A 25,017-nucleotide genomic window follows, 5' to 3' on the forward strand; every position below is an offset into this window, starting at 1 on the left:
TAATAAATAGTACTTGAGATATCAATTGAAAGGCAAACAATTTGTCTAGAGAGAGTCTAAGAGGTTCCAAAAGTAAAAGGTGGGAACCCTCCCCAATGAAAAGAAGTCTGGACGAAGTCCCTTAGGGACGACGTCAAAAGATCGATGTCGGATAAAAAACTTATTTGCTTTAGTTTGGGGGGTTGGGTTGACTTCAAAAAGTTTTCATCCGACAAAAACTATTTCATTTTTTAATGAAGTCAACAAAATCTTGGAGTATTTGTAGTTTGTTTTTTTTCTATCCAATCATGGACAGAAATAACAGAAAATAAAAAAAAAACATCCAAGACGAGAAAATGGTTTGGTCCGAGTGTAAATATGTGCATCAAATGAGGTGCATATGTAAAGTCTTTTTACACCCACCCGACAACCAACTGCTATGCCATACTACTGTCCGATTATCAATTTGTATTTAATGGTGAATGTAGTCTGACGCCATGACCAATATTTATCAATTAAGTTTCAGTGGGGGGGGGGGGGGGGTTTGCGAAAAACTAAAGGAATTAAGTTTTTTATCCTACATTGAACTTTTGATGTTGTCTCTTACTCTGGCCTGGCGAAGGCAGAAAATTGGGGTTGGTAATGGGAAAGTACTAGGCTCACTATTGACGTCTCGGGAAAGAATAAATGGATGTTGGGAGGAAGAAATTTGAAGACTGGCTATGCTCCGTGTGCACAATGGGAGATACATACTGTATTGGGAGAGACTTATTGGATGAGTACAGGGACTGAAATGTGATTTGTTTTCGGTGCACAACTTCAGATTTGTGTAAATTACAATTCTTTATGTAAATTAGGTAATTAATATGCAGAGATTTTTACCCAAAACTAATCAGGCCTGTGTATTATCCTAGAGCGTCTATGTGCCAATAAGTGGTTCTTCAGATATCAATGGACCAGAGATGCATATGTATGCATGTATTGAATTGTGACATTAACCTACTACGGTGTACAAGTGGCACGTAACACATCCTGCATGTAAGGTGGTAGGTAATAACTGTGTTTTAAGCATTACATGCAAGTGGTTATTTTGTTGGGTTCCATGAACATGTGCAGCACAAGTTATACCACTCTTCCAGTAATCAACACTTTCTTCCAGAATAGGTCAGTTTCTTTGTTAATCAGGCAGTATCAGGCCCAAGTTTTTCTTTCTTGATAAAGTGAAACTCGTTCCTACTTTTCAAAATAAGCATTTTTTTCCCCTAGTGGTAAGACCCAAGACTCGAACCATGTTCCTTAATTTTGTTCAGCCAACTCTACCGAGTTATTCAGGCAATTGAGGGAATGCAACGAGTGGCCCATGATTACACATGCATTGTATTAGGTGCGTCATGTACATCAGGGTTTGATTTTTTATGTGATCATTGATCCATTGTTCATCTGCAGAAAAGATCACTGAGCAAGCAAACTCAGGTTTTATAAAAACTTTATTTCATTAAAACTGGTAGTTTTGTAACTGATCAGTCCATTATACATTAATTAACTGTTAATTGGGAACTAAATTAAAGATAGATAGATGTGAAATTCACATCTATCAACATCAATTTATGAAAGAATCTTTAACAAACAATTTGTGTCATATCCAAGATGACTAACAGAGTGGTTATAAATTTGGTCCCTTGGCACATAAAAACATTTCCACTACCTTGAAAAGTTTGCTGTACAACATAGCGACCCGGAGTAATCACACACAACCACATATAGCACTATGTCGCTCATTCTGGGATTATAAATTTACACATGTACATGTAGCCATCAAAGTCTACAAACAATTCTCAGCATCACGAATACAAAACAGCAGAGATCAAGTGACCTTGAACTACCAAGAACAACAATTCTTTTGCCAGAAACGATTTGCAAAAATACCGGGAAAACAATGAGTTATGTGTGCCACTCAGTATTGAGGCTTAAATGATGGAATATGGCACAAATTACATTTACAAAGTTTGTTCGATGCAGTATCTTGTTGTTGATCTCTTCCCATGAAACACAAAACAAGTAGAGTGGAAATATTCCAAAGCTGCATGCATTAATGATGCTGAGAATTAGCTGTATCTTATGATGGATATCAAGATTGTGTTCCTTACATATATAACTGATGGAAATCAAAACTTGTTTTCTTCTTCAGAATTTACCATTTTTGAAAGATTGGCCACATTTCCAGATCGTAAAAGTTTAACAGTGATGAGAAGTGTGAATTCAACATAATTTAAAATAGAAGACTAGTACATGTATGTAATAAACAGAAAGTTACAGCAAATATACACTCTATATTAAGACAAGTCATTATCAATGACATAGTCCCTGTTCTGTTTTTAGTGACTGTGTGAATTACAAACAATGAAAAATATATATTCTAAATGAATATTGGGAGAGTTCAGCATGACAATGTCCTACAGAGTAAAGCATTTCTGAGAAATAGTAGATGACATGTTCAAGTGCTTATTTTCGTTGTTTTGAAATGACCGCCATTCAGCCAACTCCATAATAAGATGTTAATGATGCATGTCCAAGTTGTTCTAAATCAAATAGCCCTTGCATTAACAAAGATGAGTGAAATGTTTTATGTATTTTCATCTGACAAAAGGTTTAATACTTGTTTTGTGATTTGTTTTACAGTGATATTGTTAAATGGAGATTTGGAGTATGGGGAAAAAAAATAACAAATCTGTGTGCTTCTTATTTAAATAATGTGAAATAAAATATAACTTATATGTAGTTTCAAAAAAGCACCCACTTGTGTAAGGAAGTATTACGAACAGATCGCACTCAATTTGAATGAGAGTGATTGATAGATAACGAGTGATAGAACATGTCAAAGCAAAAATGTTTTTTAAAATTTCAAAATATTTACAAATAAACAGACTGTTCACTTTCAGCAATAGATAATGGAAGATGGATCTAAGTAAGTTATATTAGTATTTATTGATACTAAAATCTACTTTTCGTAGGAACTAATAAATACTTTTAACTATAGACTTGGAATATAGTTTAAGAAGCATTAGAAAATGACTAAAATTCACAAAAGCAGTGGAGCTTACATTTTCAAATATACTAACTGCACTTCAACCATAAACAAGTGTTTCCACAAGGGAATATTCAAGAGTATACATGGTACACCATTTTGCTCCTATAAAAAAAGTGTCATTTTGATATTGAGAAAAATAATTTTATAAGGAGTACAACAGTGGAGAGATAACAAAAAACATACTAGAGTGCATTTACAACTTCTCAAGTGAGCAGAAATTTAATGTATACTTTACATTGTCAATTGCTGTGTTGCCAAATTTATACAATACAATTTAAAATAACAAAAACATTAGTTATAAATTGAGACCTGACAACCGAATTTAAGCACTGATTGCACAAAATGAAATTGTTACTATCACCACTTTTTATCTCAGTTTAAAATCTGAGTTTCAGTTTTAAAGTGAGAATCACCAGCTGAGATATGATACTAGACTTAAATCCACAGACATAAAGATATACACATGGTACTGGATACAACTGTCACTTGCTTATTATTGAAAAAAAACAACAATAGGTTGCACAAAACTGAATGTGAAAATGATTTCCCTCTGGCAGGATTAGAAGTACAGTAGCTGATAAAATTGGCAGTGTGTGCTAACTTCTATGACCGAGCGTCGGAAAGATCTATACTTTTGCCGAATAATTTGACAAGCTGTTCTTCATAATTACTAATATTCCTCTTCATAACATCCATGCATGGTCCAAGTAGCCTCTCAAAAGCACCAACATCTAGAACTGCATCAAAAGTCATGCATGATAATTATAAGTTATGTATTTGAATACATCGAAAGAATAAAAAAATACACTGATTAAGAAGGTACGAGTTTGTCACACCATACATGACAAACTGGGATTGCATTGACAGTATTTCAAGCTTAATTGAAATTAAAGTGGGATTGTCAGCAAAACTTAATTGAAAGTCAATTCAATTGTTGTGGAGTTTGCAAGTTTTACTGATCACAAGCTGAACACAAACAAAATTTTGTCGACAATACAACTTTAATACATACAAAATTGGTAAATTTATCAGAGTTCACATTAATGATAAATCAGTAGAAGTGATCCATTCAAAAAAAACATTAACAGGTGGCATCACCAATTAGGTATATATAAAAGGGGTTTAATGGCATAAAAAATGAAAGTGAAAATCACTACTGTCTAGTAATAAATAATTCCTACTTACATGCACATCTTGTATCACACATAGCATAGGCAGATGCCGCCCTTGGTTTATGTGTTACTAACGCCAACTCTGTAATACAAATATCAAAGATTGTTATAAAATAAACAAGACATAATTGTCACAGTTACGTCTTTGATGAAGAATTATATGGCCTTGGAAAACACAAACAATACATGGTTAAATTTGAAAAATCATTTTGAATCAAATCACAAAACAAAACTTATATGTCAAGGACACCTGAGAAACACTTGACATTTTTTGGGGGACAAAATGACCATTAGTCAGGTCATCGAAATGAAAAGCAAGCAACCAGACGATCAAGATAGCTTCACTGTTGCATTCTTGTATATTGTTCATAATACAACATGGTAAGAGATTTAAGTTAAACCATGTCATGATTATGGCCAAGGGTTGGACTATTCAGTATTTTAGGGGTATAGCAGTAAGTGTCATAGTAGTTATAAAACTATTCATAAAAATTGGAGAATTGAAGTTATTGTCACAAAACTAATACCTATATATATAGTATAAAACCAGCTGAGATAGTGAACGTCAAAACAAAAATGGCCCACCCGAGGTACTGACATATAAAATCAAAGAAAGCTTAGAAAGAACTCCCGTGTGCTGAGAGTATTGGAGACACATTAAAAATTAATTCAAAATTACTTGAACTTGAGATATTGATGGAAAAGCTTATGCAAATAAGGTAACTAATATGAACAGATTAAGTGTAAAACTAATAAGGTCTGCACAATGTAAAAGCAATAAGATCTGCGTAATGTACCAAATTTCATTGAAATGTGATTAGAACCAAAAATCTATTAATTATTATGCTAATTAGAGAATTAATATGAGCAGATTTTAACCAAAAATTAATCAGGCTGTCTATTGTCCTAAAGCATTTATGTACCAAATTTTATTCAAATGTGATGATCAGCATTTGAGATACCAGTATTAATTAATTATGTTAATTAGGTGATTAATAAGCATAAATATTTACCAAAAACTAATAAGGTGTATAATCCTAAGTTCATTGAAATGTGATGATGAGTAGTGTTATCAACAAATGAGTGGTTCTTTAGACATCAGTGCAACAGCAAAAAATTAACTAATTATGCAAATTAGGTGATTAATAAGCACAATTATTTACCCCCAAATTAATCAGGTCTCTGCATAGTCCTATAAGATCTATGTCGCAAGTCTCATTGAAATGTGATGATTAGTACTAGAGATATCATGCTAATAAGGTGATTAATATGCACAAATATTTACCCAAAAACTAATTAGGACTCTGCACATTCCTCAAGTAACTATGTACCAGGTTTCATTGAAATGTGATCATTACTACTTGAAATATCAAAAGCTGAAAATTAATTAATTATGCAAATTAGGTAATTAATATGTACTGATATTACCCTAAAAATGATCAGGTCTGTGAAGTGTCTTATGACATCTAAGTGCCAAGTTTTATTGAAATGTTATGATTAGTACTTGAGATATCAGTGGAAATGCCAAAAATTGATTAATCATTATGCAAATTAGGTAATTAATATAAACAGATTTTTACCCAAAACTAATCAAATTTGCGCATTAGTTCAGAGCATCCATGTGCCAAGTTTCATCAAAATTTGATTAGTGGTTTTTGAGATAACGGTGGAACAAAAAAACTGAACAAAAAAGCCATTCATAACTGACCCACGAACCCGTGCATGATCGTGTTAGGAAAAGCTGTATTTCACTGCAGTTAAATTCAGTAATTTGATTGGGCGCGCCAAGAAGCTGGCACTACCAATCAGCGATGCTGTGTCATAAATTTGAAGATACGGGGGTTATCAGATTAAGATTAAAACAATGACGGCGTGTAGGCTCTGCGTTGATTCACCCGAAGTCAAAAACAGAAGGTCTATGTTGGTTGACACATTTCCAATTTTTGTTATTCCAACGTTGAAAATTTTGTGTAGACAAATGAATGGAGACAATGGAATGTCTAAATATTTGCGCAAACCGCGTTTTAGTAAACTGACAAAACTGTTGAAACAGATAACATGTCGACTTGTCCGATCCGTTCTTCATTGCAACTAACACATCATTCCCCTTAGAAACAGCACAGTTTTTTCTTTTGATGGTCAGGAAGCTTGTTCACAGAGAAAAAGCTAGCAACACGTTGATTTCTATATTCAACCACAGGGAGCCCAGGAACTATGATCAACTGTACGTACTTCCTATGAGCGGGGGGGTGGTGGGGGTGGGGGGTGTTGGGTGTATCGGCTGGTATCTACATGTAGTGTAAGAAATAGACAAGGGATGAAGGCTCCAGCGCGCTCGTATTTTTTTTAAACTGGAAAAAACAGACGGGCAGAATGAAAAATAAAAATCTAGAAAAAATACCAGGTTGAAGAATATTAGTTGCTCTTTCAAATTGCGCCAAAGCCTTACCTATATTTTACCTATATCTGCAGAATAAATCAAGAAAACTACACAAATTGACTCCATTTATGAATAATTAACAGTTGGCCCGATGGCACGACACAGTTGGAGGCGAAGAACCAATCACAAGACTGGTTACGAACCAACTTAGGGAACTGATCATTACCACCAAGCCGGTTTCCTGTGAGTCTCCTGCGGCATGCGTTTCTTTACCGTACCGGCCACTGCTTTACCATACCGGCCGGTTCTTCACCGTTCAGGCCGGTTCTTTACCGTACCCAAAGATCATTAGCCGTACCGGCAAGGCCATTACCGTACTGGCAGGAGGCAATTCACACTTCTGACAAGTTAATTTATGCATTGATTTTTCGGTTTACCGGTAAAATGCCGACCTGTTTAAATTTCAGTTTTATGCACAGGATCGCCAGAGAAAGCAAAACTGTAGAATTAATTTGAGTAGAATTTGTTTAGTTTGTAGTTATAGTCTGTTTATAAATCATTTTGTTCATGTTTGCTATGCGGTAGCTTTCGAGGTCAAATACACCACCAGGTCAATTTGTTGCGTCATTTTATTTGTCAGAGATTAAACTTTACCATTATTATTGCATAATATTTACATTCAAGTTGCGCGTGATAATGCTACACATGATTTTTGTGAGACCATGGAGCTCCCAGTACGTCCATGTGAACTGTTGGATACAGACTACAGACGGAACTGCGTCTTTATTTTATACGATATTTTTATTTTTTTAAATTGGGATCAGTGCTCCCAAATCAACTGAGCCGACAAAGTGGATTACAAAAATAACAGTTCCATGAAAGTGGCTATATTTGTGTATGATGAATCCTGAGTCGGTAGTTTTGGCATGTAACCTAATGGTTTTGGTCACAGTCCCTCTATCACAGTCCCTCTATAGAGGGACTGTGTTTTGGTTATTGTTACAAATGCACAGTGCAGACGTAATTTTGTTTTCATTTTTTCACTTTATCTGGCGCCAGTGCACGTGTGCTTGGATGTTTTTTTATTCAGTGATTGGGCTAAATATTTGACGACGTTGCCAACGTATTCAACATACGAAAATAGCATGTGTGTGCGTTTGCGTGAATGATAGATGCAGACGAGATTTCTCGTCGCAACGCGTTTTATTAGTTTATTTCCAACGCGAGTGGTCGGCGCCTTTGATTGCGTTTAGTTTGTTCTTTCATTCGCAAAATCTATCGCTGGCACCGTTTATTTTGTTATGTCTCACAACTGAATGTCCAAGCTGACTTTGTATTGGCTTATTATATTTTTTTTTGTAAAACAAAAAAATGTCCCGACCTTTCCAGTCCAAGGTGATAAATAGTCGGTATTGGTCCTATCAGTACGGTAATTGTCCAGCCGGTACAGTAAAGCACCGGCCGGTACTGTAACGCAACGGTCAGTACGGTAAAGCAATGACCGGTGCGGTAAAGCAATGACCGGTGCGGTAAACCGAGTCAAACTCACAGGAAACCGGCTGGGTGGTAATGATCAGTTCCCTTAGCAAGGCTAACCGAGTCGTAACCTTGATGTGGTTCGTAACCAGTCTTATGATTGGTTGTTGACAAATGCTGAACAGGCCACGCCTCCATCTGTGCTGTGCTTGAGAACATCACTACATATTTTCAGAACATGTCTTAGAGTAACCAACAAGGAAGAAGAAGCCAGTACAATCTGATACATGACTACACCATATGGCAAAATGCATGGAAATTTTAAATCACACTAACCTCCAAAGTATTGCCCTTTCTCGCATCTTGCAATTTCCACTTCTTTTGTAGGGTCCTCCTGAAACATTAACAGTTATGTAAAGTGAGAAAAAATTATCACAAAAGCTTTGTAGCCGAGACACTTGAATTAACAAACCAATAACATTTGAAGGGTGAGCAACTTAACAGTTCTCACTGGAGCCATATATAATATATTGCAGATATTCTGAATGTGGGTACAACGTAAGCTAACTGGTATATTGCAGATATTCTGAATGTGGGTGCAACGTAAGCTCACTGGAGCCATATACAGTATATTGCAGATATTCTGAATGTGGGTGCAACGTAAGCTCACTGGAGCCATATATAGTATATTGCAGATATTCTGAATGTGGGTGCAACGTAAACTCACTGGAGCCATATACAGTATATTGCAGATATTCTGAATGTGGGTGCAACGTAAGCTCACTGGAGCCATATATAGTATATTGCAGATATTCTGAATGTGGGTACAACGTAAGCTAACTGGAGCCACAGTATATTGCAGATATTCTGAATGTGGGTGCAACGTAAGCTCACTGGAGCCATATACAGTATATTGCAGATATTCTGAATGAGGGTGCAACGTAAGCTCACTGGAGCCATATATAGTATATTGCAGATATTCTGAATGAGGGTGCAACGTAAGCTCACTGGAGCCATATATAGTATATTGCAGATATTCTGAATGTGGGTGCAACGTAAGCTCACTGGAGCCATATATAGTATATTGCAGATATTCTGAATGTGGGTGCAACGTAAGCTCACTGGAGCCATATACAGTATATTGCAGATATTCTGAATGAGGGTGCAACGTAAGCTCACTGGAGCCATATATAGTATATTGCAAATATTCTGAATGTGGGTGCAACGTAAGCTCACTGGAGCCATATATAGTATATTGCAAATATTCTGAATGTGGGTGCAACGTAAGCTCACTGGAGCCATATATAGTATATTGCAAATATTCTGAATGTGGGTGCAACGTAAGCTCACTGGAGCCATATATAGTATATTGCAAATATTCTGAATGTGGGTGCAACGTAAGCTCACTGGAGCCATATATAGTATATTGCAAATATTCTGAATGTGGGTGCAACGTAAGCTCACTGGAGCCATATATAGTATATTGCAAATATTCTGAATGTGGGTGCAACGTAAGCTCACTGGAGCCATATATAGTATATTGCAGATATTCTGAATGTGGGTGCAACGTAAGCTCACTGGAGCCATATACAGTATATTGCAGATATTCTGAATGAGGGTGCAACGTAAGCTCACTGAGTCATATATAGTATATTGCAGATATTCTGAATGTGGGTGCAACGTCAGCTCACGTACTGGAGCCATATATAATATATTGCAGATATTCTGAATGTGGGTGCAACGTAAGCTCACTGGAGCCATATATAATATATTGCAGATATTCTGAATGTGGGTGCAACGTAAGCTCACTGGAGCCATATATAGTATATTGCAGATATTCTGAATGTGGGTGCAACGTAAGCTCACTGGAGCCATATATAGTATATTGCAGATATTCTGAATGTGGGTGCAACGTAAGCTCATGTACTGGAGCCATATACAATGTATAGTATATTGCAGATATTCTGAATGTGGGTGCAACGTAAGCTCACTGGAGCCATATATAATATATTGCAGATATTCTGAATGTGGGTGCAACGTAAGCTCACTGGAGCCATATATAGTATATTGCAGATATTCTGAATGTGGGTGCAACATAAGCTCACGTACTGGAGCCATATACAATGTATAGTATATTGCAGATATTCTGAATGTGGGTGCAACGTAAGCTCACTGGAGCCATAGTATATTGCAGATATTCTGAATGTGGGTGCAACGTAAGCTCACTGAAGCCATAGTATATTGCAGATATTCTGAATGTGGGTGCAACGTAAGCTCACTGGAGCCATATATAGTATATTGCAGATATTCTGAATGTGGGTGCAACGTAAGCTCACTGGAGCCACAGTATATTGCAGATATTCTGAATGTGGGTGCAACGTAAGCTCACTGGAGCCACAGTATATTGCAGATATTCTGAATGTGGGTGCAACGTAAGCTCACTGGAGTCACAGTATATTGCAGATATTCCGAATGTGGGTGCAACGTAAGCTCCCTGGAGCCATAGTATATTGCAGATATTCTGAATGTGGGTGCAACGTAAGCTCACTGGAGCCATAGTATATTGCAGATATTCTGAATGTGGGTGCAACGTAAGCTCACTGGAGCCATAGTATATTGCAGATATTCCGAATGTGGGTGCAACGTAAGCTCACTGAAGCCATATACAGTATATTGCAGATATTCTGAATGTGGGTGCAACGTAAGCTCACTGGAGTCATATATAATATATTGCAGATATTCTGAATAATGTGGGTGGAAGATTATAAAAACAGTGAAATTAACATTTGACATTACATTTTTTGTGTTGAAATATAGATTGGGGAAAGTGAAGATACTAATTTAAGATTTATAACGTTCAAATTGGACAGTAAAATATGGTGAATCTAATAACACATTCATTCACGCTACAAGAAAGCAATCATGTATGAAACACACCACCGAAAGAAACCTTAACTGCAATGAAAATAAAACCATTTATTTAAAGCTACTCATGCACCCTTAAATATATTTATACTAGATGTAATATCGGCATGTTAGTTCATGCAGATGATTGTTTTAACTATATGTGATGACAACAAGTGTTATGTCACGTGAAATGTGAAGCTAATAACATTTATTATGCTAAGTGTTTTTTTGCTTTTTATTATTATTAAAAAAGAAAGGGAAATTGTTTTTAGCAGGTAGGATGGCAGAGATCAATCACAACAATTTTGTCATGTCATTTCCAAATACTTACAGCATACTGGGTACATGCAGAAGACAGGCCAACAAAATGTCCAATGATACAAAAATACGACATTATGATATTGCGCCAATTCAGAAGCAATTGATTTTTGAGGTACAACATTGCAGGTGTGCACACAATCATAAACAATATTGGGCATGCAATGGGGTGGAAAGAGAACAAAAAACAGGGTTATTCATGCAATGAAAAGTCATCAAATATATAACAACATTAGAGTTAAATTAAAAACACACTCAAGGGAAGTACATGTAAGTACTAAATGAAAATTAAACAGTAAAATATTTAAAAAAAAAATTGAAATTAATAATTATCAAAAGAGTTTTTCTCTATCTTTTTTTCAGATGATGCAGGAGAAACATCACGACTGAGAGGCTGAATAGAGTTCAAGCCACAGAGAATGGCCATTGAAGAAAGGTTGGAGTATTATGTACAGCAGTAGACTATATAGCAGTTATGGAGTCAGTCTGCAAAATGTCATCAGATGTAACCACATATATTGATATATATATATATAACCAAACATGTGTATTTTACTTACCTTGCTCTTCATTGCAATTCTAACAACACCATGTTCAAGAAGATAAAAACCATCCCCCTCATCTCCCTAAAATTAAATACACCATCACTTAGTAAAACAATCCTAAATACTAAAAAGATTTAAAGCATTAACTGGGAGGAGAGAGAACAAAAGCAAGTAGTAGTGGCATTATCCCTATTGCAATTAGAGGAAATGTTATTCATGCCTAAATAAAGTGATATGGCCAAAAAGCAAGATGGCTGCAAGTCTGTCGACTTTTATCTGATCACAAATTGAATAATAATAATGAATTTATTGCATCCTTAAAAATAATTGCCATTGGTTGACAGCAATAAAATGTTAGTAATAAAGTACAATACATATAAAACTAAAGTAAAAGTAAAATGTCAGTTATTGTTATTTCTGATTTCAAATATTTTGTATAAGTATTCACCAACTTGTCTTATTAGTACGTCTTCTCTTAAACTCATAATATATTTAAATATCTGGTCATCACTTTTCAATTCTTTTTGTTATGGATATGTATTGCTACATACATAATATATGCAACCATATTGGATGCAAATCAGTTGTCATGTGACCAGGTATTGTTTTTGAACTGATTTGTAGTGTATGATCAGTAATTGAGAGTGAATAACAAAAATCAGATATATTTAATGACTTCTAAATTGAAAATCTAATATATGGTCACAAACTTTCTATTTGTTATTTTTTCATATTTATGCAGTTTTTATTTACAAACTCAAGTAAAGCGCACGTTTCCAGTATTATAAGCATGTGCCAGCTTATTTAATATGTTACCCAATGACATCGCTTTGTAACAATGTTTTCATAGTGGGAGATTAAGGCATTTTACAATTTAAGTCAAACATCATGTGTATCAAGTAACTATCGTAATCGGTTGTAAGAGCTAACATGCCTCCTCAGGAAGAAATATTGCCATTCATGAATTCATTGGCAACCAGACTCACTCATGTTAATTAATGATCTATGTAAAAAAAAATTTCATTTATTAATTTTGTTTTATTACTGTCCACGTCAAATATGCTAAGAGGTCTTATGTCTGCTACTAAATACCCTTGCTTGTCGTTTATAACCTCTAATAATAATGTATATGATATGATGAATGTATAACATTTGAATGCAATCAGTTAAAGCATGTCAGAGTTATGGATTTGAAACAGCATTTGTTAAGGAGGTTTGAGCCAAATTCAAGATTATGTCATGTGTTACACTTTCATCATAATGAGTTTATACCATCAGGACACCATAATAAAAACAATCAAGGAAAGCTTAGAAAGAACTTGGAAATTGAATACATGAAATAAATATAGTTCTGCTGTGTACGAATCACAATTGTCAAAGCAATTTGATCCAAAACATTGAAGTTGACAATACAAACAGAAAACCCTACTTACCCCCCCCTCCCCCATATTACATAATCCCGGAAAACCGATAGGTGTACAAGCTGATAGGTGACTGAAGTTTCTGGGACTACTTTATTGCATGTGTCAGAATACATACTTTTGTAATGGTGTTATATGTCACCTGATCACTTGAGTGTATTGATGTGTAAAAAAATAGTGCCATTGGTGTAACTGAAAATGGCAGAATAAACATGAAGTCAAATGTGACAGCTCTCTGGTTTCATGCGTTCCTGAGTCAACATATCACAGTGACAAATATTTTTTATTAGATTACATTACATGTGCAAAATTATTCTATACATCACAAATAACTTGTTTATCTTTTATGGTTAAACTAATAAAAATTATGCAAATTATATTTATTATTTAATTTGCACAGACGTCAACCGAAAAATAATCCTGCCTGTACACGATACAGCTCCAGAATGGCAGAAATGCTTGATATTGATCAAATGAATGTCATACTTGAATCAATTGTGAAACAAATGCATGTGCATATGTATCTTAAGATGCATGATGTGTCTGCATGAAATTTGAACATGATCAGGCCTGGCATGTCCAAGATGCTGGTACGAATACACACAAACACACAGAGGTCAATCCACAAGTCCCTATTACAAACTGAGACTAAAAATGGATGTATAGCTCCAAAAGATAATCTTACCTGTCGGATGATCTGTTCATCAGTTCTATACGACTTAGAACGAAGAGCATCAGCAAGATTCATTCGCTCATAAGGCTGAAAAGAAATCATATAGTATTATTAATTAATAATTTCTATACAGCTACCTGTATATTTAAACAAGCAGCCTATCGGCTGAGATAGCTCCGCTCCACATTTCAATTAAAGAACTGAAGACATCATTAGAAAATGAACAATATGTATAGTATCAAAGCAACAGGACTTACAGTTTTTAACAAGAAGTCGAAAATATCACTTTCTACCAAAAATGACAAAAATATTCACCAAAATTAGAGAATTAAAGATATCATCACGAAATGAACAAATCTGAGAAAGGTCTACATGTAGTATCTACATGTATATATGTAATATCAAAGCAATTGAACTTTTGGTTTTCAACAAGAAGTCGAAAATATCACTTTTTACCAAAAATTACAAAAATATTCACCCAAATTAGAGAATTGAAGATATCATCACAAAATGTACAAATCTGAGAGAGGTCCACATGTAGTACCTATATATGTAATATCAAAGCAATCCGACTTACAGTTTTTAACAAGAAGTCGAAAATATCACTTTTTACCAAAAATGACAAAAATATTCACCAAAATTAGAGAATTGAAGATATCAACACGAAATGGACAAATCTGAGAAAGGTCTACATGTAGTATCTATATATGTAATATCAAAGCAATTGAACTTTTGGTTTTTAACAAGAAGTCGAAAATATCACTTTTTACCAAAAATTACAAAAATATTCACCAAAATTAGAGAATTAAAGATATCATCACAAAATGAACAAATCTGAGAGAGGTCCACATGTAGTACCTATATGTGTAATATCAAAGCAATCCGACTTACAGTTTTTTACAAGAAGTCGAAAATATCACTTTTTACCAAAAATCACAAAAATATTCACCAAAAATAGAGAATTGAAGATATCATCACGAAATGAACAAATCTGAGAGAGGTCCACATGTAGTACCTATATATGTAGTATCAAAGCAATTGGACTTGCGGTTTTTAACAAGAAGTAGAAAATATCACTTTTTACCAAAAATGACAAAAATATTTACCAAAATTAGAGAATTGAAGATAGCAACATGAAATGAACAAACCTAAGAGAGGTCTACCCAAGGTACATATACACCAAGTATCAAAGCATTCAGGCTTGTAGTTTTCAAGAAGAAGTCGAAAAAGTAAAACATTGACACGGACGACGACGGACAATCACTCGTATGATAAAAACTAACTATTTTAGTATACTAAATACTTGCAGTTGCAGTCACTTTATCTGAATCAAAAACAGTTTTCAGTACTTTATAGAGTTTTGTTTAGTAATTTCCACACTTGGAAGAAAAACAAAATAATGCAATTTTTTTTTACTACCCGGTAGTCAGTCTGGTAAAAAATGTTCTGCTTCAGAAACCTGTTTTGAAAACAATATATAAATTTAATGCTACTACATTCTTTAACGATTGGTGAATAGGAACAAAAGTCATAAATTATATTGATTTATTGTCCAAATTGCATGGTTTCATGAGCTATGATGCAAGATACTCCCTCACAGACCAGTGTGTGATTCTACAGAGAGTTTACATGTTTGACCTCACTAAAAACTGATTGGAGGCACCTCCAAAGCAAGTGCCCAACCAGGGTTGGTGTACAACAAAATTGTACATGTAGTTGTAGTACTACAAAATGACTTGCTATGTTTTCAAATGTGTGTAAAATGTCAGCCCAATCTCTGGCTGTGCAGAAATGATCTTCTACTGTAGACATATCCATTCTATTTTTTTCTTGATACAGTTATAATTGGATAAGGCATTGAAAAAAATATCTCTAGTATTGCCAAAGAAGGTACACTAGAATATAATAGCAATGCTGTATAGAATCTGCAAAGAACCATGGCTGGCGAAGATGATATGTATTGTACTAATATAAACATCCAAAGTAAGGATCTGTTATTGGTTGATGTTATGTGTAATCCAATCTCCAAGACAATATTCATACTTACAGTTAATGATGACAGCATTGGTACTGTTTCTAGCAATGTTTCATACATTTTTCTCTTCCTAGCAGCATTTTTCAGCACAATTCTTCTAAATGACAGTCGGTCCTAATTACAAATGACAACATTGTTGACAACTATTACACAAGAAAGGTATATACTTGCTATATTAGTAGGGCATACATTTATGTAAATGTTGTGTCTATAGTCAAAAATGCCATATTTTAATGATCAAGCATATAATAGATATAATTTCTAGTTTATGTGCACTTCTATCTAAAATGCTCTTCAAAGAGCAAACACAGCATAGCAGATAATGTATGACTTTCATAAATATTCCAACAAATCTATGAAAAATAAATCTGTCAACAAAGTCACATCATTTACACCACAGATGTCTTGAATTGACCAATAGGCATTCTAGAATATTCATAGTGATATGCAATAACCTAGATATATATGGTTGCCATATGGTATTGGTGATCAACGTATTGAAAAATCAGAATGTGACATTAATTAACAGTTTTAAACATCACAGCTGCACAGTTCAAATTTCCTAAAAAGTAGGTTAAGCTCTAACACAAAATAAGTGATGTAGGTGGACAATGTCTGCATTATCCTTCATGTCCCATGTAACCCTATGACCAAGATACAGTCACCTGTGGAACAGCTAATTCATGTAAATTAGGTGAATATTATGCACTGGCTTCAACTTGAAACTAATAACACATATAGAGTATCCCAGACAACCTAACTACAAATTTTCATTTAAATCTGAGAAATGGTTCTTGAGACACCTGTGGAACACCTACAAATTGGTTAATATGTGTAAATTAGGTAATTAATAAGCATGCATTTCAACTCTAAACTAATCAAATATATTGAGTATCCCAGAGCACACACAAGTGTAATTGAAATTTGTTTGAACATATTACTGTAAAATACTTTATTTTAGCTGGAATTAATTTTCGCTGAAAAGGCTTATTGGGTGTTTTGTATGGAATTTATTTTCACTGATTTTTGATGAGTTGAATGTGAAATATAGAAAAAAAAAGGTATATTCGCTGAATTTTATTTTCACTGAATCATTCCTTCAGCGAAAATACCAAAAATAAAGTAATCTACAGTAGTACACATTTTTTTATGAATTGCCCCCTCTAGTGACGAAGTGTTCCAAGATGTTAATGAGTGACAATGAAGGCCGTTCAAAGTGACAACATAGTGTTGATCTGCACTCACATACAAGGCAGCAGCAAAAACTCTTGTGTGCTTTGCACAACCAAGTCAAAATGAAAGGAATAATTACTCACAAGTGCCCAGACACTGCCATCAGAAACTGCAATAATTGTTGCTGCTCTAGGTGTGTTATACATAAGGGCTAATTCACCAAAACTTCCTTGATTAGTATAGGCACCAACTTTCTTGTTATTTACATAGATGTCATAGATACCACTAAAATAAAAAACAAAAACATTAAGTGAGAATTGAAGAAGTAATTGGCAAGATACTTCCTCCCTAAATAACACAAAAAAACAAACATTGCTACTGTAAAAAACTTTATTCTCGCTTGGAATTAATTTTTGCTGAAGGAATGATTCAGTGAAAATAAAATCCAGTGAATATACCTTTTTCATATATTTTACGTTCAACTCGCAAAAAATCAGAGAAAATAAATTCCGTACAAAACACCCAAAAAATTTGTTCAGCGGAAATTAATTCCAGCGAAAACGTAATTCACTTTTGAAGTTTTGCTAAGTATATTCGATGTGAGAAATGCTTAATTAAAAACCTGAAGAAACTTGTAACCGAGTACCTGAACTAGTTTTTGAATTATGATCATCAGTTGTATAAATTCGACCAATTTTCTCACACTTTTTTTATATGGTCGTTGCCATTTAGATGGATTTTCTCTTTAAATGAGCAAAATACCAAGAATTGTAGTGCTTTTAAATTTTCCCTATTTTTACTAGTCACATCAATTCTTCACCCCAGCTGCCTGTCTGTTTTGTCCACTTTGCTTCCGAAAAATAGATTCCAGAACATTTCCTGTTCTGCCTACTATAAATTTACATATTTAGACCTTCAAGCTTTGAAAAAAACACCAAATCATGCAAGACATGATGTCAGAACCAAATGTTGACACTTAGATAATTACTAAATTATATGGCCAAATTTGTCTACTGGCAAATTCAAACACCAAAATTATGTTAAATGTTTTCTGTTGTTTTCAAAGTCGCAGTAAATCAAATTACAATTAATTTAGCTGTGTTGAGATTGTTGTGCAGGTAAATAGATAAAACACTTTGAAAGTGAAGTCTTTTCATGGCTTGAGTTGAATACCATTCACTGGCACCTTTATCGACATCTATTTTCTCATCAGGAGACGAATTGATTTGGTGTGCGGTCGCATCAAAGAAAACTGATAAAATGTATTATAATTTTGACGCAATTGCAGCCGAAATGTACACGATGATTACTGCCCATATACGTTTATGCGACCTGTTTTCATCTGGTCAACGCTGCATAAACATTCATAATATTGCCCTCTTATCACATTTTTATCTACTTTTCTATAATTTCTTTGTTAAATCTGAACCAAATAAACATTATGTTATGTAATGTGGCTATAGGTATTGATAAATATTTTTGAAAAAATATGGAAAGCGTATGTGACTTATTTTGTTTTAATGGTAATTTTACAATGAGAATCAACAAAATAAAAGTAAAAAAAAATTTAGAAATGTAGATAATCAACTTCACTTTATATGTCAGTGCAAATGGAATGAGTGATGCAAAATCAATAAACTCAGCATGATGGGAAAACTCACCTATCTATTACATAGAAATTGTCTCCATCATCTCCCTGATCAATAATATGTTCATTTGGTTCAACCTGTAACGAAAGATTAACCTATGATTTGTATTTTTATTAATTTCATAATAACAAATAAAGAAAACAGCCTAAATTTTTCAAGAAGAAAGAAGGCTAAATAAATTTTGCAGGTCAAATGCAATTTTAATCACACATACAGCATTCTGTGATCAAATGACTATGGCTTAATGTTGTCCCCCAGATAAGATACAAAAAGGTAGATAAAGTAGCATACATATACATCACATAAAACAAGGCAATTACATAATTGGGCGCTAAGAACCATGTGTTATTATAAATCTTCAATTGAGGATTACCACACATTGCAATGGCAATGCAGGATTTAGAAGCATTTATATATAAAAAAAAATCCAGTTTTTAAGTAACTGAACACTAGCGAGCCTAATGGGTTAATGGTACTTGTTTTTTTTTTTACTTGGTCAAACAGAAAGAATTACTCAGGAGATTACAGCAATGCATTGTGGGCTACACAGTTTTGTACAGACACAGGTGAATTACATGAAGAATTCCTTTTGCGCCCCAAATCATGGCAGGCAGATAGTTTTAAATTATGCAAAAAGCATGGCATTAAAAGCCATGTTTCTCAAACTCCAATTTCACTGAGAAACATGGGCTTCTTGTGGAGAAAATTCCACAAAAATAAGGCTTTGAAGGGGACACTGCTAATTAGTATGTAAGATAACACCATTGCTTCGCGTTTTACTTGCTTATCAGGTGAACATGCAGACAAACACTCCCAATACATTTTATGCTACACAATTCTACTTCTGATCAAGAATGACATTAGATACAGAATATTAACACAGATAAATGTTTGTCCAATTTTCTTTTCTCAAGCCACTAAATATTACAGTTAATAATATATCTCAATTCCAAATAAATGCCATCATCTACCTGCCACTTAAATTGATCATTACACTATATTTATATTATACACCATTAGATAAAATTGTGTGTTGACCACTAATTTTAAAAGATAATAGAAGCACAGGTATACACTATTCAAATCCCTGGTATTGGAATTGTGCTCCTAATGTAACTGAGTAAAATTTCGTTTTGCACTGTCTCGAAAAGCAGATAAATATGTCAGCCATCATAAAAGGCAATTAGTGGTCAATGACGTTCTTGATGATTTATTCAATCACTCAATTGTGATATGGTTAAAAATTGTTTTGTAACCATTCTAGGAATTTAATGTATTGGTGAATTTCATTTCACACTATACAAAAACGTGTATAATCAAACAAAATGATACATAGATATGTAGTATCATCTGAGAAATACTGCACAAACACTAAATAGGCACATGTCAGTTAACAAATTCATACTAGTACTTAAGGTTGTTTATGTGAAACTCATGATGCCTTCAAAATAGCACATATAACAGATAATATAGGCTCACCTTTTTTTCAAACATGGCATCAAGAACTTCCTGCATTTGCTCCTACAGAAGACAATAATCAGGATAAATCATACACACGTATGTATACTTACTCAACTTGTTTCTGCTCTAAATTTCATATAACACTGACATATTGTCAATGATGTAGTTCTCATATGTTTTTGGATGCGAGTGATTTCAAAACACAAAAGCGAGAAAGGAATAATGTCAATATTGGCCATTTTCAATTAGAAACCCAAGAAAGATATCAAAACCAAGTTGCTCAGTCACACCTGAGAAACGATTGATGACATGTTGAAATGGTGTTCTGCGGGACAAATATGGTCACTAGTAGGTTAAACAGAATAAAAAAAATTAATCAAGGTGCATATTTACGCCATTATGACTTTGTAACAATGAGCAAAATCGGTCAAAACATGCTCTAGAAATGGTTAAAGACGCATGAAAATAAAACCAATATGGCAACATTTAATAAATAATATGTGACCTTTTCGACTTATTCAATTCCAGACAGTGTTAAAAATCATCGCTATATAATATTGTTGTGCACTATCTTTCAATCAGAGACAACCAACTTTTTAAATTGTCAAAATGTAACATTTAATTATGTGCAATCTTTGACTTATTTAATCCGTAGCAAACATACTATTCAAATTTTCTTATATTTTAACCCTTTGAGCACCACTGTCAACTGTTGGCAGCATCTACAAAATGATATCCAAAGTCTGATCTCCCCACATAAATGTTGATCGGATATAAATTGACAAAATTTTGAAGCAATATGTGAATATGTCTGTATGGTTCAAAATGAGGATGAAATTTAGTGACAGCTTTACTAAATTTTTGGTGAGAAAAGTATTTGGCACTCATAGGGTTAATGTGCTACATTTCTGACCAGTATGCCATCTAAGCCGATATGATACATTTTATAAACAAAATAAGTGGAAAAACAAAGAAAGTCAGGGGCCACAATATTTAATTTTTGCTTGTGCCTCAAATCATTAATACAGTCACATACAAGGCTGACCTCCCCAAAACAAGCCAACTCAACTTGACTTTGGGGGAGGATTTCATTTTGACTCAGGATCTCCAAAAAAAAAAAATCAGCCGTGTTAAAGTACTGTAATTTCCACTTATTTAATTACAGACATAAATAGATTTTTTTAAATCGTAGAAACATAATAGTTCAATGCATAATCTTTCTTACATTTAATTCGCATCAAACTTACTCTTTACATTTTCACAAGGTAACAAAAACAATATTTCAGACTTATCTAATTTGCAACAAACATGTTTTTTAAATTTTTGCAAAGTAATATACTACACAGTTAACATAATAAAAGATTGTGGTATGATCTATACAAAAATAATTAATTTGAGATTACGTTGTCATGACGTAATACACAACTGAACTATTCCATTTCAGTCAACACATCTGGATTTGTGAATCGTGCATACTTCACATTTCATTTCCAGTATTATATCAAAGAACATTATATATTTTATTGACACAACATTGATACAGAAAGGTAGAGTAGTAAGAACTAAAACATACAAAATACAACATGACTAGGAAGAATAAAACTACAAATGAAATAAAAGTTAAATAAGAAAATAGCATAACAGGATTTGGACACAAGAATAATTATTGAAAATAATTTGATTTTTTTTATATGGACTTATTCAAGTTGTGCTCAGTCTGGAAGTTGCTCTGTTGTACATAAACATTTTTCTATATTCTATGCCAACATGATATTAAGAAATGTTTTATCTCAACTTGTGATGTTTTTCATCTTTGAAATTTTGAATTACTTTTGTTGCATTGTCAAAAAGTATATTTCCTTGCTGTTTGTATTTTGTGCATGACATTACGAAGTGTGTCTTGTCTTCAATTTCCTTGACAGGACAAAGCTTCCAAATTCTTTTGTCAATCAAAAGATTTTCTGTGTCTACCTATTCCAAATTTGAGACAGTGATTACTGCGTCTGAATTTACTCTTAGATGACTGTTCTCTTTCAATTTTCACACAACTACTTTAAACCCTCATGGGAAAACAATTTTAATGTTTAATCTGACATATTCATCATTATACCAAAATTTGACATCAACAATATGAAAAGGGAATGTCAAGGCTATATTGTATTTTCCTATTAATATCCCACAATCCATACAACAAACTGTGTCAAAACTGATACAAGGAAAGTAAGAATAGCATAATCATTTGCATACATACCTGATCTAAAGCCCTGAATATGAGAATATTTTTAACAGCTGCAGCGAGACGCTTCCGCTGATCATCTGTTTTGGGAAAAACAACCTGGAAATAATAATCACAAAAACTTTCATTATAAAAGGCATGTACAATAATACTGTCAAAACAACAATTCAATAGATCTCAGGAGTGATTGGCAACTTTAACATAACAAATATTTAATTAATGCTGTAAACAGCATCATTAAACAATTCTCAAACTTTAATGCACTTGGTACATACATGTACATGCTACAAGTGGTTCTTAAGAACATTTTAAGCATTTGAAATCCATTTTTTGAAAAATGCAAATGGCAGATGATCATTACAGTTTTTATTTGTGAAATGGTTTGCCCATATACAAGTGATACATTAGAATCAGAAACAGTTAGTGCATGTTATGTTATTTTGTTATGGTGCAGATAATGTCATAATCTTCATTAGGTCAATCACTTGATATGGTTCTGTGATGAATGCATGTGCATCGTAATATATATATATATAAAGTTTGAATGTGAATATACAAGACAGGTTACACACAATCTGTAACAGCGTTCATTAATGCAGTTAGAAAGCCTGCGTTGATCAACACTGTCATATACTTTTGAGGTCATTATATCCACAGCAAACACTGTATTTGTGCGAGTGTTGAGAATGGGTTATGCGCTTGGAATAAAAATTATGAATAAATGAGAAAAGTTTGTTTTTCAGTAAACCAGAATGTTTCATCACCTTATGCACTTCATCAGAATGTATTTTTACGAAAGCATACTGCTTCACTGAAATAAACTCAGCAGACTATAGCTGGTTGCATGAGGTCACTGTTAATTACACAATGCTATACAGCATCGTTGGCTGAATATATTTTCTTGCGATTACTATTAAAACTAATGTTGACACGTCTTGATACATCTGCTCAGCGATGTATACAGTCACATGAGGACACTGTTACATTGTAGCCAAACACTATAGCATAGACTCCAAAAAGTATATTCTTTCTTGATCAAACAACTTTCGCTGAAGTGTCATGAGAACACATGAGACAGTATCTGGAGGATCTTCAATTACTAGATTGACAATATCTTTTAGAGAACTCTGCTTACTGAATCAGTGGCGAGAACTGGAGCCACGTTCAGCATGAAATCACTTATGTCTGATGTTTGAATGTGGTCAGTCAAGGCATGTCTGAGATACAGGTGGAGACGCACATCTGCGTGGAGGTCATTTCTTAAGTGTCTGTTTTAGAACTTCCTCAGAAGGTGGACGAAAACACATCATAGCTGCTAATTTATAATTCACTGACAACTGAGCTGAAATTTGTAAGGCAAACTTCACAGAACTTAGTGAGGATAAGGTTCACACAAAACACGTCTTCCCTCAGAAGAACTATCCACAAAAATGTATTAGATTTCATATATGTGGAATGTTCTATTTTATAGAAATTGAGATGACAAATATATTATTTATTTTGCCTGACTTATAATAGTCATGCACAGCATACAAGACCTAGCAAAATTAAAGGAATTAATATTTACAATAAATTGTTTAAAGATAAACAAGAAGAATTATCTTCTTTATGTATACTTATAAATAATTATTACGACATTGTTGTACAGTTTGATTTTGATTTTGTTTTTGAAGAAAGAACTTGATTTGATTTGATTTGATTGAAGAAATCAAATCTGACACATATTACCAACCAGTAACTGCGAATCAAAAGAAGTTTCGTTAGTTACATTTAATGTATTCACCTGCCTTGTATTTCCATCCTTAATTTATAGGAATTTCCTGAGAATTGATAGTGTGCACGGAAACGTATTAACCCCCAGGGCTGAGCCATAATACATAAATTAGAATAAATTTAAAAGGTTAATACTGATGTTGAAAGCTGCTAGCTGGTCCATCATTTACAAAGTATCCATCCGTATATTTTCCTATCTAAGAAAATTTACGTAATGTTGCATTACAACAAAATTAAACTAACCAAAATTAAACTAACTAAATGAGAGACAATATTTATTGACATTATTCTATCAAATGTAGCTAGAAGACTAAACAAAAGCTGACAACATTACCATTTAATTTACCAGATAATTTAATAATAAATAATGGCTTTCAGTTTTAATATGAGAATAGTATTGTTATACAAGCTGTGAACACAAATTGGATTACTGCAACACAGCTACAAGGTGGCATATCATTATTACCACAGGCCTGTAAATACTAATCAAAATCATCTATGTGCAACAGTATTTTTCGGGTAATTATTTGGTTTTGAATTTTCAATTGATAAAAGGAAAATACATGAATATTTAAATAAGGTCTACCACATCTTAAGCATGCCCTTAGCTAGCTCATTTCAGTTCTAAATTATTTAAAACAATCTATGCAAATTGCTTGTCGAGAGATAATCTGTAATACCATTAAAGGTAAAACCACCACACTAAAATCATTTATAGTAGGTAATGAGTG

General features: G+C 33.7%; 1 protein-coding gene across 2 annotated transcripts in view; it reads right to left on the reverse strand.

The window, feature by feature from the left end:
• Positions 1–3,255: 3,255 nt before the first annotated feature.
• The window catches only part of LOC100372987 (cAMP-dependent protein kinase type II regulatory subunit-like), a 65,076-nt gene continuing 43,314 nt past the window's right edge, over positions 3,256–25,017 (reverse strand). For both annotated transcript variants that reach the window (XM_085497204.1, XM_085497205.1), the window contains 10 exons: positions 22,529–22,612; positions 20,296–20,337; positions 18,829–18,893; positions 17,311–17,452; positions 16,007–16,108; positions 13,972–14,046; positions 11,881–11,946; positions 8,432–8,489; positions 4,253–4,321; positions 3,256–3,804 (listed from right to left, as the gene is read on the reverse strand). In XM_085497204.1, coding sequence (XP_085353330.1) covers positions 3,671–3,804; positions 4,253–4,321; positions 8,432–8,489; positions 11,881–11,946; positions 13,972–14,046; positions 16,007–16,108; positions 17,311–17,452; positions 18,829–18,893; positions 20,296–20,337; positions 22,529–22,612 — 837 coding nt within the window. In that variant the 3' untranslated portion in view covers positions 3,256–3,670. The remainder of the gene's footprint in view (positions 3,805–4,252; positions 4,322–8,431; positions 8,490–11,880; positions 11,947–13,971; positions 14,047–16,006; positions 16,109–17,310; positions 17,453–18,828; positions 18,894–20,295; positions 20,338–22,528; positions 22,613–25,017) is intronic.

The sequence above is a fragment of the Saccoglossus kowalevskii genome, chromosome 3, assembly GCF_978046115.1.
Source record: "Saccoglossus kowalevskii chromosome 3, keSacKowa6.1, whole genome shotgun sequence".
Classification (NCBI taxonomy): domain Eukaryota; kingdom Metazoa; phylum Hemichordata; class Enteropneusta; family Harrimaniidae; genus Saccoglossus; species Saccoglossus kowalevskii.